Source organism: Microcebus murinus, unplaced genomic scaffold (genome assembly GCF_040939455.1).
Source record: "Microcebus murinus isolate Inina unplaced genomic scaffold, M.murinus_Inina_mat1.0 scaf003_hap2_Mmur4.0, whole genome shotgun sequence".
NCBI classification, from domain to species: domain Eukaryota; kingdom Metazoa; phylum Chordata; class Mammalia; order Primates; family Cheirogaleidae; genus Microcebus; species Microcebus murinus.
In genome coordinates, this window is record NW_027438949.1 from 1,166,361 (window position 1) to 1,185,078 (window position 18,718).

At 53.2% G+C, this 18,718-nt stretch overlaps 1 protein-coding gene across 3 annotated transcripts; it reads left to right on the forward strand.

Annotated features, from left to right (window-relative positions):
• Window positions 1-7,696: 7,696 nt before the first annotated feature.
• CCNQ (cyclin Q) lies at window positions 7,697-18,718 on the forward strand. Of its 3 annotated transcripts, none has more exons than XM_012757258.2 (5): window positions 7,697-7,984; window positions 10,285-10,468; window positions 12,030-12,162; window positions 14,014-14,241; window positions 18,184-18,718. In XM_012757258.2, exons 1-5 carry the CDS (start codon window positions 7,867-7,869, stop codon window positions 18,271-18,273), a joined length of 753 nt encoding a protein of 250 aa, XP_012612712.1. In that variant the 5' UTR covers window positions 7,697-7,866; the 3' UTR covers window positions 18,274-18,718. The 3 variants fall into 3 exon arrangements, with proteins under 3 accessions (XP_012612712.1, XP_012612714.1, XP_012612713.1); XM_012757260.2 differs by having other exon boundaries at window positions 7,698-7,980; XM_012757259.2 differs by having other exon boundaries at window positions 7,700-7,984; window positions 18,244-18,718.

Consider the following 18,718-nt stretch of genomic DNA (forward strand, 5'->3'; position numbering starts at 1 on the left):
CCAGTGAACAAACAATAAGGTCAAGGTCTCTGAGTGACCTCACCCATTCTTTTCCCTGAGTCCTTTTCTAGGTATATGAGAAAGGTAGTGCACAAAGCGTGACCCCATAGGCTGACCCATTGTGCCCTTGGAGTGGCCCTGCTGAGTGGGTGCCCCTGGGTTCCTGGACTGGAATGGCAGGTCACTCCCTCCCTCCACACACACCCTTCCACAGGAACCTCCCTCGCTCACAGCCCCACTTATCTGGTTCATACACGAAACCAGCTGATTTGACAGAATGTGGTTTCCTGTTTCACGGGGATGTGTTCACAAACTAGGCTTATTCAATAAGATTCTCACCCTGGACTTAGAATTGTAGAGTCAATCAAATGATGGTAGGCACATGAGTGTACGTCTGGCCTGCACTGGTCGCATGACCAGAGATATGGCAGTGGGGAAGCCAGGAAGAGGGATGGGGAGGCCGTGGTGTCAGCCTGAGCCTCCGCAGTACAAGCAACAGGAACCCAGGGAGGCAGAAGCAACTGAGGTGGCTGGAGTTAGGAACGTAGGGGTGATGTGGTATGTGGTGGAGGGAGCCTGACAAGGAGGGCATAACTAGGCAGGATTTCACTTTTCAGCCTCAGTGGGGGGTGTTTGGGATAACAGGGGCAGCACTGGGCCAGGAGCTAAAAGCCTTACATTTTGAGTGGCACCGATATGCTGGGTGACCTCAGTAAGCCACCTGCCCTTGGATCTGATTTCTTCATCTGTATTCTTTTTATCTATTTTATTTCCCAATACCCTGGGCTGAAGATTATGCCTCCTGCCTTCCTTCCTCCACCAATAGGGGTTAAGAAAGGGCCCATGCATTGGAAGCGACACCCTCCTCCCTGGAAGTCTCAAGTCCAACAGCTTTCTGGGGAAGGCTTGGACACTCCCTTCCTTACCCTGCTGGATTCGTGTCTTGTGGCTGTACCACAAACTGGGTGGCTTAAAATAATAGAAATTTAGTCTCTCCCAGTTCTGGAGGCCAGAAAGCCTGGAGTCAAGGTGTCAGCAGGGCCCACTCCCTCTGGAGGCCCTAGGGCAAGCCCCAGGCATTCCTGGGCTTCTGCCTCCATCTTCACATGATGTTTTTCTTTCTGTGTCTTTCCTGTCTCTTATAAGGGCACTTGTCACTGGATTTGGGGCCCACCCTTCATGACATCCACAGAGACCCTTTTTCCCAGTAAGGTCCTACTGACAGGCTCTGGGGGAGGAGGGTGTGGACACATCTTCTTGAGGGCTGCCATTCTGCCCACGACTGCCCCTAAATCAGTGTGTTATCCAACAGGACTGATCCCACGACATCATTCAGCCCTGACTCCTGCCTGACCTCTACCCACTTTTCACCCTCCAGTCCCCTCATGGCTCTGCACGTCCCCTTGTCTGACTCTGTTGTCCAACCCTCCTGGACTCCAGAAAGCCATTCCAGGGCCTTGAGCTTGTGAACCACCAAAGGCAAGGCCTTTTCTTCAGATATCTGCTTGTCTTCTCACACTAGAAGAACCTGGGTGTCCCCTGAGGGTCTCACTTCACTGGCGCCTTCTCAAAGAATGGCTGTTTCTTCTCCCCACCCCTTGTACACTGGGACAGACACAGAGGGCCGAGGGAGCAGTGTGTGCATCTGCTATAGCTGAGGTCAAGCTCACTCCAGGCAAGATAGCTGTGGGAAGAAAAATAATGAGCCCCCAAAGACATCTGGTCTTAACACTCTGGGCTCTGAATGTGATCTCATTTGGAAAAAGGATCTGTGCAGATGTGATTCAGTTAAGGTTCCCAAGATGAGATCATCCTTGATAAGGGCCCTAAATTCAATGACAAGTGTCCTTATAAGAAGGAAAGAAAACACAGATACAAAGAAGGACATGTGGGGACGGAGGCAGAGAGTGGAGTGATGCAGCCACGAGCCAAGGAATGCCTGGAGCCATCAGAACTGGAAGGGGCGGGAAGGAGCCTCCCTTGGAGTCTCTGGAAGGAACACAGCCCTGCTGACACCTTGGTTTCAGCTTTCTGGGCTCCAGAACTGGGACAGAACAAATTTCTGTTGTTTTAAGCCATGAAATTTGTGGCACTTTTTTTTGACGGTCATAGGAATCTCATACAGAAACTAACACATCTGCAGTTTGATGCCTTTTACAAATACCCCATATGAAGGTAACACATTTAGGGCCACATCAATGTGTGACAATTTACTAACTAATGCGTATAGGTAATCCTCCTTCCTCTGGCCCTGACATCTTGTCTCTGGCCTCCCTCAGCCATTTGCTCCCATGGGCATGCCCTACACCTTGTCTTTACCAACAAGGGCAGCCCCTTGGAGTCTCAGTTACACAGGCCTCCCTCCCTGACCACCACCTGTCTATCCAGCTTGTGGAGCTGGTCTCCCAGCCGCTGGCATTTGTGTGTCTTACCAAGATGATTAGGAGACCAGTGATTTCCTGGTCCCCAGATCCTGGCAGCATGTTGTCATGGATAAAGTGATATCTTGGGGACAGCGAGATCAAGGCCCCTTGGGACAAAACCGTGGCATGAAGCCAGAGAATTGAAGTGTCCTTGGTGGAAGGCAGTAAAGGTGTAACATAACTTTGCTCTCTGAGTAGGTTGAAACTTCCGGAGTTCTCTGTTTATCAGAATGGAACTGCAAATCATTTCCTGCTTTGCTCCAGCTGGAGGATCACAGGGGACCAGTAGCTGTGAGTGGAGTCACCATGGGGTTGTGGGACAGTAGCTTCCACAAAGCCTTTCCTATTGCAAGAGCCTTCACTCCATGAGCGAAGGAACCATGGCAGGAATCCTGGTGGTCAGTAAGTGGATCCGTCTGAACCATACACTTGGTGACTAGGGAAGTTGTCACAGGATGGGTGCAGGGGCCACCCGTGAGACAGACTCCATGCTGCGGTGGGTGGGTCTGAGTATGCAGAAGCCCAGAGTACAGTGCTCCACCAGCACCCGCACGTGGGGGCTCCCAGTCTCCAATGGGGCACCTGCATGCTCTAGTTCCCTCCTACACTGCCTCCTTGTCATCATGAGTCCCTGGGCCTTTCTATGGCACAGCATTGCCACCCTCACTGCAGCTGTCCTCCTGCCAATCGATGTCCCCTGGCTTCTCAGTCCTTTAGAGTTCACTTGTCCACAAAGGGCTTTGCCTGCCCTCCCCAGCTGCTCCGCCCTCCAGCTTCCTCTGCTGGCCAGTCCTCCGGCTCTTCCTTGTAAAACCCCTGCTACCGACAGGAAGATTTTGTCCTTGATGGCACAATTGCACATGGTAATTTTTTTAAATAACAGCTTTATTGAGATATATTTAATAATTCACATACCATAAAATTCACCCACTTAAACTGTACAATTTGATGGTTTTGAATATATTCACAGAGTTGTGCAACCATCACCAAGATCTAATTCCAGAACATCCTCATGACCCCAGTCAGCCCCTGGCTTGTGGGATTCCCAACTCTCAGCACTTCCCTTAAGTCCAACTTGGGCACACGTGGGCTTGCCTGTGGGCAGAGCTCGCTCTGTTATTCTGTTGAGCCCCTTGTTGCTGGAATCTCTGAAAAAGAAAATAATCCCAGGAAGTAGAGTTACCAAGAAGTTATAATCACCCCCACACCCCCACTTGTAAGGAAACTTCCACCTTCTTTCACCCTGACCCACCAGGAAAACAGAGCTGTGTTCCAGCAGCTGGTACGGCTCCTGCGGGCACCATGTGGGAAGGGCTGTGATCAGATCACACTGTGGGTTTTACAGAGGTGCCCTGTGTGGCACATGTGGGGTGGGGGAGGAGGTGAGGCTGTTGCAGGGAGACTCTATCCGCCCCACTTCACTGCTGTGTTCCCAGAACCAGGCCCTGAGCCTGGCTAAGCAGGCCCTGGTCTATGCAGGTGGGATGAGTGGCATGCAGATGGGGATCCTGGGTCTCGGTGCAGGTGTGAGGCCTGGCCTACCTAGGCACTGACCAGTTTAGGGGTCATGCCCATGCATGAGCCTGGCAGCCAATAAGTAAGTGCACAGGAGAGACTCAAATTCCTGCGGGGGCCCAGCCTAGGTAGGAGGGGAGTCAGGAGAGCAGGGGCACGAAATTCACTTGGGGAAAGTGTTGGGGCAGGAGGGAGCAGGTTGTGTCCATTCTGCAGACACAGAATGGACCCCACCCAAGATGTGGCTTGGCTGTTGAGACTGATGGTGCCACCCCCTCAAAGGGATATGAAAAGTTCCATTACTCACATAATGAGGCTTTCTGGGGAAGTAGGGTAGGCCTTCCAGGCTGGTCTACAGATGGCTTGAGAGGGCACGGAAAGGGGACTGGGGGCTTCTCCCAGTTAGGGGAGGGCTGAGGCACAGGTTCCCCTGTGGTTTGAACTCCACTCCTGCCTAAGGGAGCCAGCACCCAGGCTGTCTTATTGGCTCACCCGGCTGTGGAGCAGAAGGGGATGGGAAGGGGATGGCTTCACGGCTGTCAGCAGTCAGACTGGGCAGGCAGTCTCATGCAGCAGCAGGCAGGGATGCAGTGGGCCATAAGTGGCTTCAGAGATGACAGTGGGTGAGCAAAGGGAAGTGGGGAGGGGAAGAGAGAGGGAGGCTACTGGGGTTGCCCTGGGTGAGAGGGAAAAGGCTCCGGCAGATTCCCCCATGGTCCAGAAGGTGCTGGCAGAGACAGGGAGAAGGAGAGCTGGGGAAGAAGGGGTGACCATGGAGCAAGGTTCTCAGGTATCAAGAAGGTTCCAAGGACAAGTGGCAGGACTGGACTGCGATCAGGTTGTTCTTCAAGTGATGGCTCCTGGGGAAAGGCTGCCAGGAAGGAGGCTAGGGTGGGCAGGTGCTTCCCAAAGACCACCCAGACTTTCGCACAGCCCTGCCTGCATGGCCTTTCCTCTTTCTCTGCCTTGTCCTTTGAGCTTCAGCTTGACAGCCCCATCTTTGCAATGAGTCACTTTCTCCTTCGAAAATAGTGCCATTGTAAGGAGAGGCTGTGACGTAATTGGTGCAGGACCTGTGGGAAGGATTAGATGAGGTTGTGCTGGCAAACATTACACAATCACTCTTCAGATTGCCATTGTCCCTGCCTTCGTTGTGCACCTTCCCTGTGTGGGCCTGGAGATGAGACCCAGGCCTCAGCCCTTAAGGAGTGTGCAGTCTGAGCCAGGGCAAGAGGGCCAGGAGGATGAAGGGGATGCCATGTTTGGGACAATGGTGACAAGCTTGTTAGTGGGTGAGGTGCCACGTAAAGGTTTTCTGGCTCCAATTGGTGGCTAGTAAATTATTCATTTATCAACCACTGTGCCGAGGTTGCCTTCCAGGAGAGTGGCCTGTGACCCAGGACTTAAAAATTAATGTCTTTATTGAATCATTCCCTTGACTCCCATTCATACCACAAAAGGCCCGGGAGAGAAGGAGGAGTTCAAGCTGTGCGGGTGCAAGGGACAGCGGGCCACCAGGCCGGGGGCCAGAGGGAAGCATTGTATGATTTAGAGGGTTTGTGTAGGTGTGCATGCACACGTGCATGTGTGTGGGTGGGTGAATGCACAACGGAAGTGAGTGTGCGTGCATGGGGGGCATATGTAATGTGCACAGATGTGTGTGGGAGGCCAGCAGGAAGCTGAGGGGCAGCAGCCTGATGCCCCAAGGCCCATAGACCCTTTAGGGAACGTGGACTTGAACCTGCCAGATTGAGCTGCAGCTGGCCTGGCCTAGGGCATTGCCTGGTGGAGTATGGGCCTGGCCTTGGCCAACAGGGCTGAGGGGAGATGGGCACTCTGGATGCTGCCCAGGTTTTGGCCTTGGGCCTGGGAGAGGGTGGAGCTACTCACATCCTGTGGACAGGCAGTGGCAACAGAGTGCTCAAGGCATGGCAGGTGTCAGCAGCACAGGGGACTGAGGGCCCTGAGCCCCTCCACACACACGGATGCATGCAGACATGCACACCTATGCACATATAGACAAGGGCGAGCTGGGTAGATGTATGTGTGGCAGGAATCCCTTCACTGGGCAGTGTATGTGCAAAGACGTTGAGCTGGGAAATCATAACATTTAGGGGAACTGCCCAAGGCTCCTGCCATGAGTGGCAGAGTGCTCAGTTGATAAGGTGACTCCACAAGGACTGGCATGTCAGGCTGAGGCCTCCAGCTTTCTCCTAAAGGTGAAGAGGCCCTGGAGGGTGTTAGTCAGGGTCAGAGTCATTCAACCTCAATTTTTAGGAAGCTCACTCTGGCTGAGTGGCAGCTCCCTGAAAGATGTTTCCATGTCTTACCCCCTAGAGCCTGTGAGTGGGACCTTATTTGGCAAAAGGCTCTTTGCAGATGTAATGCAGGGAATGATGTCAAGGTGCGCTCACCCTGGATTGCCCAGTGGGCCCTGACGCAATGACAGGAGTCCTGAGAGACAGAGGAGGAGACAGAGGGAGACACACAGGAGAGGAGGCCATGTGGAGACGGAGCTGGGACTGGAGTGATGTGGCCACAGGCCCAGGAACAACTCTGGCTGCAGAAGCTGGAAGAGCAAGGAAGAATCAATCTTCCACTAGAGTCTCCCAAGGGAGCAAAGTCCTGGTGACACCTGGATTTCAGATGTCTGCCCTCCAGAATTGTGAGAGGACATATTTCTGTTGTATTCAGCCATCCAATTCGTGGCCATTTGTTACAGCAGCCCCAGGAAACTAGCCCAGCTGGGGTGAGGAGAGGACCTGGGGAGCTCCGAGGAGGCAGTGGACACTGAGGAGGGAGACTGAGGCTGGACAGGGGATAGGAAGTGGAGACTTCTGCATCATCACCAGACCAAGTCACCAGGCAGAAGGCCTTAGGGAGCAATGGCCTTGGCCTCTCAATGTTTCCAGCTGTTTCAAATCATAGCAATTATCTGAATGTATCTGAATGACCAGAGTGGCTGTCATTAGCTTGAGAGTCCCCTTTGGTGCTCTATGTCCCTAACGACTGATGCACAATTTCCTGCTTGTGGAAGACACAAATGAAATATGGGATGGTAAATATGTGAGTTCAATATTTAACATTCATTCAACAAACATTTATTAAGCTTCTACAGGCTGGAAAGGTGAGCACAAACTACATCCCTAACAAATCCAGGGAGGCTGGAAAATCCAGACGCTAACACCCTTAACGCCCCCATTAGAAAAGGCCTCTTCACATTTTATGCACAGCACTGCATTGCATTCGGGATTTACGACACTGACACCTCCTAACACCTCCTGTTAGTGGCAGCTTGCCTACTAAGACACTGACATCTCAGCAAGAACTCCCGTAAGCGCCCCACACCCAGGACTCGGCAAACGCTGTCAGCTCTCTCTGTCCTAAGCCATGCTGGGCCACTACAGCCCAGGGCGACACCTTAGTCGGGCTGCGTGGACTTGCGGCTCAGGTGACTGGAGATACCCTCGGGCTCCAGGCTCCACGGGTTCCTTCTGGGGACAGAGCTCACAGCTCCCAGGGCGGGGCTTGAGGTATCCGTGGGCGGAGAATCCGTATCCCAGGGGCGGGGCGTTGGCCCCCTGGGGCTGGCCTTTGGAATTCGGGGTTGCCTTGCGTTTCTCCCGGAGGCGGGGCATGAGTCTCCAAGGGGCGGGACGTGCGCGTTGCGGGGCGGGGCGTAGGTGTCCAGAGGCCTGCGGGCGCACCCTGGCCACAGGGCGGTGTCGGCCTCTGCGCCTGCGCCTGCACTTGCGCGTTTGTCCGGGCAGCCTTCTGTTGCGCAGCCGCGTGCCTGCCCCTGGGCGGGCTGGCCGGCCGGGGCGCGGCGGCCGTGCCCGCCGCGAAGACCCCCTGGGAGGCGGCCTCGGCACGCCCGGGACGCTTCTCCTTCCGGTCGGGGGTCGTGGGGGTCGCGGGGCGCGGCCTCATGGAGGCCGTTAGGCCGGAGAGCAGCGGAGGAGGGGCTGTGGCGCTGGGGGCCGAGGGGCGGCTGGCGCCTGAGGCGAGGGTGCACTTCCGCGTGACGAGGTTCATCATGGAGGCAGGTAACCGCGGTCGGGGAGAGGGCGGGCCTCGTGTGGACGGGACGTGGAGGCCGAGGGCCGTGGAGCTGTAAGATCACAGTGCTGAGCCAGCGTGCCGGGGTCGGCGGTGCTGGGGGCCAATTTGCGGAGCAGGCGTGGCTCGGCAGAGGGAGGAGGCCAGGCCTTCCGGGCGTGACCCGCCTTGGCGGAGGCTGGGAGGCCAGCTCTGGCCTGTGGGCTTCTGCCTTTCCGCCACGCCCAGTTCACTAGGCAGTGGGCCGCAGGTGTCCCACTTGCACAGATGGGTGTGCAGGCCCAAAGAGAGAATGTGGTCAGAGACAGCCCTCCAGCTAGGTGGGGGCCAAGCCAGGGCGTTGGCAGCTCTGTGGAATCTGCCACGGTATCTGCCACACCTGTCTCTGTGTACAGGGAGACTGTATGGCACTTGGTCTCACGGAGCCTTTTGGAGTACGCTGTAGGGGAGTTCCTGTTACACGGAGGACCCAGGGTGCAGCTGGAGTCCTGAACCTTTCCAGGGCATCCACTGTGGTGTTGGGTGCTCTGTGTCCAAGGCGACGTAAAGAAGCCACGATTCCCTTAGAGACACTTTTTTTTTTCCATCAGTAGTATCTTGTTCAGCTGGCGGACAGTCATTTCCTACCTTTGCTGCTTTGTCTGCACTCTTGCAGGGGACGTTGGGCAAGTGTGCTTTCAAGTCAGGGTGGACAGAGGGTCTGAGGAAATGGCGCAGGACCCTTAATCCCAGTGATTTATAAATTTATTTTGATTTACAAGAAGAGTTGTGAAGTGTATTAAGAAAGGATGGCAGTGTACCCTCAGCTGCCACCATTTGTCTGCTCAGAGTCATGTCAGCAGCACCACCTTACCTGGCCCCTCCTAGAATGAGGAATTGCCATGTAGGAATTGCCTACATTACTGAAGTTTAGATCTTGAAATGGGAAAAGCTCTTTGGGCATCACTTTCATAGGACTTGTAGGACTTCTCTATAAATACATTGCACATAGCTTTGCCCTTTGTAGGAGGCTAAATACCAATCCCCCAAAGATATCCTTGTCTTAATCTCTGGACCTGTGAATGTCATTTTACATAACAAAAGGGATTTTGTGGGTGTGATTAGGGACCTTGAGGTGGGGAGATTATCCTAGGTTATCACTAGCTTTGAAGACCAAGGAAGGATCCATGAGCCAAGGAACACAGGTCGCCTCTAGAAGCTAGAAAAGGCAAGGAAATGATTCTCCCTGGAGCCTCCAGAAGGAACCAGCCCTATTGACACCTTGATCTTAGTCCTAAGGCTTGTTCAGTACTTCAGACCTCCAGGATTGTAAGAGAGTATAAATGTGTGTTGTTTTAAGCCCCTGGATTTGTGGTGATTTGTTACAGTAGCAATAGGGAACTAATCCACCTTCTTAGGTATAGGATGTTGAACATCATCTTACTGGTTGTTGTTGGCTGCTCTCCACCTTCCTCTGTCAGTCTGTGGGATGAACTTAACCTTCTCTCGTTAACACTAGTCATTGTGAATTTGCTTGGGTTCTGTAACCCAGTGCAGTGATTTCCTTAAGAGCTGTGCAGGGGTGGGATGGGGATGGGCTTTAACCCCTAAATAAATCCATGCCCTCTGCTCTGCCCACTTGCATTGTGTTGGTCTCCTTCCTTGGTGCCTGGCTGTGGCAATAAATGTTGCTTTTTCTCTGCTCTGCCTGTGGTGTTGGCAGTCACCCTGCTTGCTTTGCTTGCCTTTTCGAATCTGTGGAGCAGGGCACCAGTGCTGAGTATTATCTGTGACTTCAGGACTGGTGGCATCTGTTTGATGGCTCAGAGGCCTTTTTCCTTCTGCTGTCTTGGAATTTGTGTTAGGTGTGCTGCTGGGTGGGCAACCTCCAGTTAAATCTTGCTAAGGTGAAAACAGACGTACGACAGTGTATGGTCCTTTCCAAGATTTTGTGCAGAAGCTGATATGCCAGTTGCTAACTTAGTGGTAGTCGGAATCCTTATTTCTCAGAGTGCGGTCTGTAGATCCCTGGCCTGGGCATGACCTGGGGGCTTGTCAGAAGCGCAGAATCTCTGAACCCCAGACCCACTGAAGGGGACTCTGCATTTGAACACCATCCCCAGAGGCTTCGGTTGCCCATCAGAGTCTGAGAAGCCTGGGGACCCAGTGAAAGACCCAGCACCAACTACTGGCCTTGCGGAAAGTTCTCAGTCTTGCCTGAGCAGGGGCCTGTTCTAGTAGCTGTCCTCACTTGAACAGCGGGTGAGCGCTGGATTGAAGTACTCTCCTGCTTGCTTTCTCTCTATAGGTGTCAAGCTGGGAATGCATTCCATTCCCATTGCCACTGCCTGCACCATTTACCATAAGTTCTTCTGTGAGGCCAACCTGGACGCCTATGACCCTTACCTGGTCGCCATGTCTTCCATTTACTTGGCTGGCAAAGTGGAGGAGCAGCACCTGCGTACCCGTGACATCATCAATGTGTCCAACAGGTAATGGCTTTCAGGCCAAGGCATTCGGGAGGGCTTTCTGGTGTCCACCCTGGAGGGGAGGGCAGAGAAGGCTCCCTCTGGGCCCTGCTCTCTAGGGGTCAGCAGTCAAGCTTGGAAGGAAGCTCCTGGATGGCCTCAAACCAGGGCCAGAAACATTGGCAGTCAATTGGGAAGGAGTCTGGTATTAAGAGCTGGGGCGTCTGGGAGAGAAGCCTGGGCTGGATTACGGGGAGCCTGAGAGGCTTGAGCAGAGAGAGCTCGGTGGGTATGTCAGTGAAGGCTGGGCTGGAGCCTTAGGGATGGCTGGAGGCAGACAGGCATGCACAAGAGGGAATCTCCTCCCAGTTGGGCTGTGTGAGCCTGTAAGCCTGAGTGCCCCACATAGGGAGGGTGTGGACCCAGCTAGGTGGTCCTCTTACTTAGCCGGTGTGAGAAACCAAGTCCCAGTTGCTCAGGATCCTTTCTCGCCTTGCTGGGGGCGTATGGGCAGCACAGCTGGGCCTGAGCAGTTCACTGCTAGGGAAGGATGAAGGTGCCCAGCCAGTCAGCAGGCTTTGCCAAGGCCCCAGGGGCCCAGGAGAAAGCCACGTGACTTGTGCAAAGTTGCTGACTAGCTGTGCATCATGGGCTTTCTAGGAACTCTAATCGTTAGGAAAGAAAACTATTTTGTTCTGCTTCTTTTTAAATAAACAGGTAATGGAAAAAGCACTCCCTGCCTCCTAACAGCAGGTTCACAGTGTCCCAGAGAGACTAAGACAAAGACAGGAGGACGGAGGGAGGGTGGGTGGAGTCTACCCACAATTACCTGGTCCTCAGCAGGGGAACAATGGAAGGGGATATGGTGTGGAGCCCTAATTAGGGGTGCTGGGGCAAGGGAGTTCTGTGGGGAGATTGGAAAATGAGTTAGCAGCTGGGAAGGATGAGTCATTGGCAGAGAGTTTTGATAGTTTCAGTGTGAATCCTGTTCACATGCATCTTGGGGTCTTGCATAGGTGGGAGCGTTGTGGGTATAAACAGTGTAAGTAGGATTGTGCTTAGAAAGATTTGGGAGGAAGGAAAGACAGTCTGGGAGTATAAAACTGAAAAACGTTCACTTTTCAGAGTAAATCATACCTGTGATTTGATTAAATGCGTTTCTTGGGTCCAGAGTGAGAGCCCTGGGCATTGCCCCGAGGTGACGAAGAGTCCCTAGCGTCAGGCTGACCATGACAGGAGGCACAACCGGCTGGGTGTGCTGAAGCTTTGGCTTCCTCTGGAGCCATTGCAAAGAGCCGATCCTTGCACTTCACATCTTGCTGAATGATAGAGGATGGCCCATCGGGCTCAAACTAGGAGCCAGCTTCTTTGTTGGCTATTGTTTTCATTCTGTACATTAGACACATAGATGAAGGATTATCTTATAAAAACATAATTACAATGAATCTATGTTCATCTACCACATAAGGACACTGGAGTGTGTTTCTGGGCATCACATGACTTAAGAGCATGACTAATTCAAGCCATCGTGTTTCTCAGGGGAAACATCTCTGGTCATCGTAAGCATTGTCATTTGTCTACACAGGTACTTTAACCCGGGCAGCGAGCCCTTGGAACTGGACTCCCGCTTCTGGGAGCTCCGAGATAGCATTGTGCAGTGTGAGCTTCTCATGCTGAGAGTTCTGCGCTTCCAGGTCTCCTTCCAGCATCCCCACAAGGTATGTGCTGGGGAAGTGTGTTCTTTGTTTTCATCCTGAGAGTGTCTCCCACCCAATGCTTGAGAGCACGGCAGGTAAGCAGAGCAAGGTGGCCTTGCCAGCCTGACTCCGTGGGTTCTCACAAGCATTCTCATTTTACCTTCTGCCTTTCTACCCACTCGTCTGTGGCTGCAGGCTGGGACCTGTGTGGCCCTCTGGAACTGTTGTCCATCCTGTGGCTTATGTAGAGCGTGTGCTTACTGAGCCTCAAGGAAATAGGGCTGGTTTTGTGACCTGCCAGAGTCCCTGTCCCTGTGAGTTGCTGTTATGCCTCAGAGCCTGCATCCAGCTCAGTTGTGCTTAGAAAGCTATGAGGAAAGTCGAGGTGCTCGATTAAGTAGCATACTTTTAACTTCTAGGAACATGTAAGTCTCGATGGAAGAACCATTTCAAATGACAGCAAGAGGGAAGAGTCCAACTCTTAGGAGCACTTGGATATGCTACTCTGGCCACCCCAGCTCTAGGTGTGGGCAGTTCAGAAGGATGGCCTGCAGAAAGAGATGGAGATGGTGTGGTTTGGGGCTCTGGGTTAGGATCTCTGTTCTTTTTAATGTACTTTTTATTGAGATAATTGGAGATTCTCATGCAGTTGTAAGGAATAACACAGAACCATCCCATTATCCTTTGCCCAGTTTCCCAGTGGAAACACTTTGCATAAGTATCGTGCAATACCACAGCCAGGATGTGGATGCTGACACTCTGCTGGGTTCCCCAGCTTTACCTGCATGGTGTGGATGTCTAGTTCCGTACAGTTTTATCACGTATCTGCGTCCACGTATCCACCATCACACTCAAGGTACAAAACAGCTCCGTCACACAAGGCTCCTTTGTGTTGCCCTTTTATAATCTTACGTTCACCCTTCCACACTTCTTTCCTAATCCCTGGGAACCTCTGGTCTCAGATTTCTACCCTGTAGGTTTTTAGTCAGCATAATGCTCGATCGACATCCCAGGGGAAGGCGGGAACTGAACTGAGTTCAGAGACAACTAGAGTTGTCAAGGTGATGAGGCTCAGGAAGGAACAGCCTTGGAGGATGTGCCATCTGTGCTGGGATCGGGAACTGTGGCTTGGCGTTGCTGGGAGCCTGCTGGCCCTCCCCCTTGCCTAGTCAGGGGCAGGGTCTAAGGATGGAATAGAGAGTGATGGATGAATCCTTCCTCTCTGGCACGCTAGGGTCACATGTGCACATGTGTGTTCAAGACTGTCCAGGGAGTGCACTGGTCTTTCTGTGTCACATGAGGTTTGGGCAGAGCGTCTGTGTTCTGAGAACAGGAACTGACAGCTAGGCTGGAGGGTCATTAAGATGTTATAGCCAAGGATGATACTACTGTAGGCTCTTGGCACTAACTGGGAAAGTGCAGTGACCAGTTTCTAGTCTTCCTGAAAGCAAATAGCCTTGGCAGCAGGCTGGGCACATGGGGCTCTGCAGATGAAGGCACTGCTCTCTGGAGCATCAGGCCCTGCATGATTTCCCACAGTGGCCAGGCAGGGCCCTGTGATGAAGAGGGTTTGCCTGGAGCTGGACCTGGAGGCTGGGAGTGGGCAGGTGTGTCAGGCAGAGGTCTTAGTGAGTGCACAGGCCTAGCGGGGGCGGTGTGTTCACACATGGCTGCAGGGTGGGGTGAGGGCCTTGGGAGACAGGGCCAGCAGAACGCATTGGTACATTTTCCTAAGTGACCTGGAAACCATTGGAGGGTTTGAAAGGGTGGTGACATGATTGTGACAGTGTGGAGACAGTAGCTGGTGGGTGAGGGGACAGCAGCATGGCAATGAGCGCGAAGGCAGACTGGCTGACGTGCATGTCTTTGCAGTACCTGCTCCACTACCTACTTTCCCTCAAGAACTGGCTGAACCGTTACAGCTGGCAGCGGATCCCCATTGCCGTCACTGCCTGGGCCCTGCTGCGGGACAGTTACCACGGGGGCCTGTGCCTCCACTTCCGGGCTCAGCACATAGCTGTGGCAGTGCTCTTCCTGGCCCTGCAGGTCTATGGAGTCGAGGTGCCCGCTGAGGCCGAGGCCGAGAAGCCATGGTGGCAGGTGAGGTGACCGCTCGGTGCTCTGGACTGTGCCCCTTTCCTTTTAGAGGTCCCTGCAACTGGGGACCAGTTTCTTTTTATTAATTATCTGTCAAGAAAAGTATGGGCTACTTAGGAATCTTGAAGCTTGAAAATGCCCTGTTAGGAGAGTCTGTGGCAGGGCCCTCCCCTTAGCACAGCTGCCACTGGGAGTCAGATCACTGCTTGTGGTGGGGGCTGTCAGATGTCGAGCAGCAGCCCTGGCCTCCACCCACACATTGCCAGATGTCCTGGTGCAGGGCTTGGCCCAGTTGAGAACCGCTGAGCTAAGCCAGGAGTGTCAGGCACTTATGCTAGATTGAGTGGGAACTTGGCGAGGATGACATGTGACAAGGCTGGGGGGCAGGCAGGCAGGCGGATGGCAGAACTACATAGGTGGATGGCTAGATAGGCAGGTGACAGATAGCTGGGTGGACAGCTGAGATGGATGGACGTTGGCAGATAAGGTAGAGAGACGAGGTGGATAGATAGATAGTAGCTAGGCGGGTGGATGGCAGGTAGATCTAGCAGGTAGATGGGTAGATAAGACAGGTGACTGGTGAGTTCTTGCCTCACTCAGACCTACTGAAACTGAAATGTGGTTTGTAGGACTCTGTCCACAGGGAGAGCTGTGTGGGTGGTGGGCGCTGCTGTGCACAGAGGCTACCCTTTTCTGCTACTCTCATCCCTGGCCTGCTTGCCCTCTGTGGAAGACCACAGATTTTGCTGGTTTATTGTCTGTCTAATCCTGCACTCTACCTGACTATAAGCAACCAAGGCCAGGGATCTTGTCTGTGCTATATACAGCTACATCTCTTATGCCTAGACATGGCATATAGTAGGTACTTGTGTGGCCTTGAATACATGCATCCGTAGTCCTGATCTCAGGCCAGACGTAGCCTCTACCACACAGCGTTAGGGTGAAAGAGCATCTGTGTGGACAGACAGTATTGTTCCGTGCTTGGGCTTCTCAGGGACTTTCAGATAACGTGGCTGCAGTGTCCTTGCATGGTTGGAATCTGGTGGTGGTAGACACTCGCTGAGGACATCTGGTGGGTGAGGCTGTCCCAACCCTCAGCTGCTTGGATCTGCAGTGTTGTCACTCGTTTCCCATTGTGCTTGCTCCTCCACCTCTTCCTTCTCCTCTGTCTTCCTTCACTTGCACCTGAGTCTCACTTGCGTGCCAGTGCCACCTCTCCGTCTCGTACTCAGCCATCTGAAGAGGAGTGCCAGCCTAACTGGCCCTGCGCAGCCCAGAAGCAGCTCCATCAGGAGGTTGCTTTCTGGGCAGCACAAACTAACCCAGTAATTCTCAAATTGGGAAAAGTTGCAAATATGCGTTCACACAGCTCTTCTTAAAGCCTGTCAAACCGAACTTCACTTCTTTGGGATGCTTGGGGCCCTTCCAGAATCCGGGCACACCCGTAGGCTGGTGAGGCATGAGGGCCAGAGGCCTGCAGGAGTGGCTTGCGGCGAGGCTGTGCCTGCCTTTTGATATGCTCTCCTTGTGTGCTTGCGGCCACCACTTCTTGTAGCAACTGCCTGTATTGTCACTAGTCTGCTGCACTCAGCATGAGAGCTTGGTATGTTGTCAGAACCCTGCCTGCACTCTCGTCACACATGCTGAGGCTGTGTGCCAGCCTCTGGGTACATGAGGTACTGACCCTGACTGGCGAGAGGAACAGGGGTGGCAGCAGGATCAAAAGAGCTGCAGGTCACTATGCAGTGTTGCAGGAATTTCCACACCCAGAGCTATGCACTGGGTGCCCTCTGTACCCTTCTTCCTGAAAATAGGGAGAACTTGCTTATTTCCAGCCACTGCTACTCTTTGTCCTACAGACAGAAGTTGATGTCCCCAAACCAGCTGAGTTAAGCCTCCAGGCCCTCTTGGTCCCAGAGGCCAACAGTGTCTCCCCCTAGGGCTTGAGGCTTTGTCCCTTCTGGCAGGTGTCCCAGGATCGTCCGCTGCTATGGACTATTCCTTTTAATTGTTCTGACGTACACATAACATAAAGTGTGCCGTGTTACCATATTTAGGCTCAGATTTAAGCCTGGTGGTGTTCAGCACATTCACGGTGTTATGCGGCCATCCCTACCTTCCATCCACAGACCTTGTTCATCTTCCCAAACCCAAACTCTGTCCCTATGAAACACCGACTCCCTGTGCCCCTCCCCAGCCCCTGGCACCCACCACTCCCCTGCCTGTCTCTGGGGACTGGACTGCTCTAGGGACCTCACAGAAGTGGAATTGTACAGTTTTTGTCCTTTTGTGACTGGCTTACTTCACTGAGCATAATGTCCTCAAGGGTCATCCATGTTATAGCCTGTGTCAGAATTCCCTCCTTTTTAAGGCTGAGTCACGTTCCATTGTCTGCATAGACGGTTTTGTTTATCTACTCCTCTGTCCATGGACACTTGGGTCGCTTCCACCTTTTGGCCCTGGATGCTTTTTAATGGTTGTTTTTAGCTTGGGGTCTCCAGGAGCACACAGATAGTGGGCCCCAAGGAGCAAGCCTTTATTTCTGAAATATTTGTTTTTCACCCAGAGCCCAGGGTGAGCTGGCCATGGTTCCTGAATCAGGGCTTGGAGGGTTTCCAGGTCCCCATCTCCCACCTGAGGTTGTAGGCTAGGGAGGGACCTAGATTTGTTTAGTAGGTTCAGAAGGGGTAGACTTAGGTCTGGTTCTTGCTTTGGCTCAGCCCAAGGCCTTGACCTTGTTACCCTTGGTTCCCTAGGCATCAGCTTCCTGGCATAGGGCAGCTACAGCATCTGACCAAGGGCTTGTTGCTTTGCTCTTTATTTCCCTTGTTGTGGGTGTCCCCAAGAGTCCCCTCAGGCTCAGTGATGTGCTAGGAGGACTCAGAACTCAGAAAAGCTATCACACTCACAGTTACAGTTTATTGCAACGAAAGGACACGGGTTAAAATCAGCAAAGTACAAGGTGTGGAGGGCGGGGTCCAGCAGAGGCCAGGCGAGAGCTTCCGGGTGTCCTCTCCCGGGGAGGTGAATGGACAGTGCTTAACTCTCCCAGCAGTGAAGTGTGAGCAAAAATGTGTGACAACACATGTGGAGTATCGCCAGACAGGGATGCTCCCCCTGGGCTGTGGTGTCCAGGGTGTGTACTGGGGTGGGTCACGTAGGCATGGAGCGCCCATGGGGCTGACCTGGCTACACAGGCTCCAGCTACCTGGAGGTCCCACTGATACCATGTGGCTCAGGCTGCCCCGACAAATCATGTCATTGGTATAGACTGCCTGGCAGGGTCCTTGGCCCCTGCTAAACTGAGACACTTATCAGGCAGGATTTTCCAGGGGCATAGAGATTATCCTCCAGGACTAGGTCAGAACCCCAGGCCTGTGGGTTGGCCCTGTGCTGGACACGCCCTTGGTTTGGGCCCCTGAGGACTTACCTCACAGTTTATGAGCACTCCTGCAGATTGTGGTCTAGATGACTGGTCTAGGCTGTAGAGCAGGTCTACGTGCTGCTTGGGGCTGGGCTAGGGTGGGTATGGGGTCCAAGTTACTTGGCCTGCCTATTTCTAGAAGTGGGACTCCCACCTTCCCTTGCCAAAATCTCCAGAGACCCTGGACCTGAGAAAGCCCCAGGCAGGAGGCAGGAGCCAGTGCTTCGGGCCTAGCTCTGTCACCAACTCCCTGTGTGACCTTGGAAAAAGTCCCCTCTCCTGTCTGGGTCAGATGATCACCAAGGCCTCTTCCATCTGGAATGTTCTCTGCTTTGTAAAAGTCTTTGGCCTAAAAGTCTTTGGAACTGAGCTGGCTTGGCAGGAAAGCCACCACCATCCTGGATAACCAAGTCCCCATGTCCCCTCCTCTGCCCATGAAATGCAGTTCTACACTTAGTGACCAGTGCCTTGTTTAACGCAGAGGGAGTCTAATTGGAACCTGTTTTCCTTCTCCTTTCTAGGTGTTTAGTGACGACCTTACCAAGCCAATCATTGATAATATTGTGTCTGATCTCATTCAGATTTATACCATGGACACAGAGCTCCCCTAAAGCCCCGGCCCAGGCCTGCCCAAAGAGAAGCCCAGGATGGTCAGCTGCCTGGGGATGGTGCCACCACGTCGCTGTGACAGCTGGTCCCCAGAGGACCAGCTGGGAGGACTGTTTGTGCTGCTGGAGATGGGCTGGTGAAGGCGATGACATGCTGCCGCTTTGACTGTCCCCAGCAGCCACGGTCCAGATGACAATACAATGGGAGCCGCACCTCCAAGCGGGCAGGCCGGGAACACACTGTGTGCAGCTGACCTGAGGCGGCCATGTCTGCTTTTGTCTTTTGAGAGGACTCCGACTGCAATTGAGGCATGATGTCATTGCAAGGAAAGTCAAAGAACAGATGGGACTGTACCTCTAGGGATTTTTTAAAGCCAGATTTATAGAAAGTTGAATGTTCAACATAGATGGGATTTTATTTTGTGTAATAAAAGATGATGTGAATCAA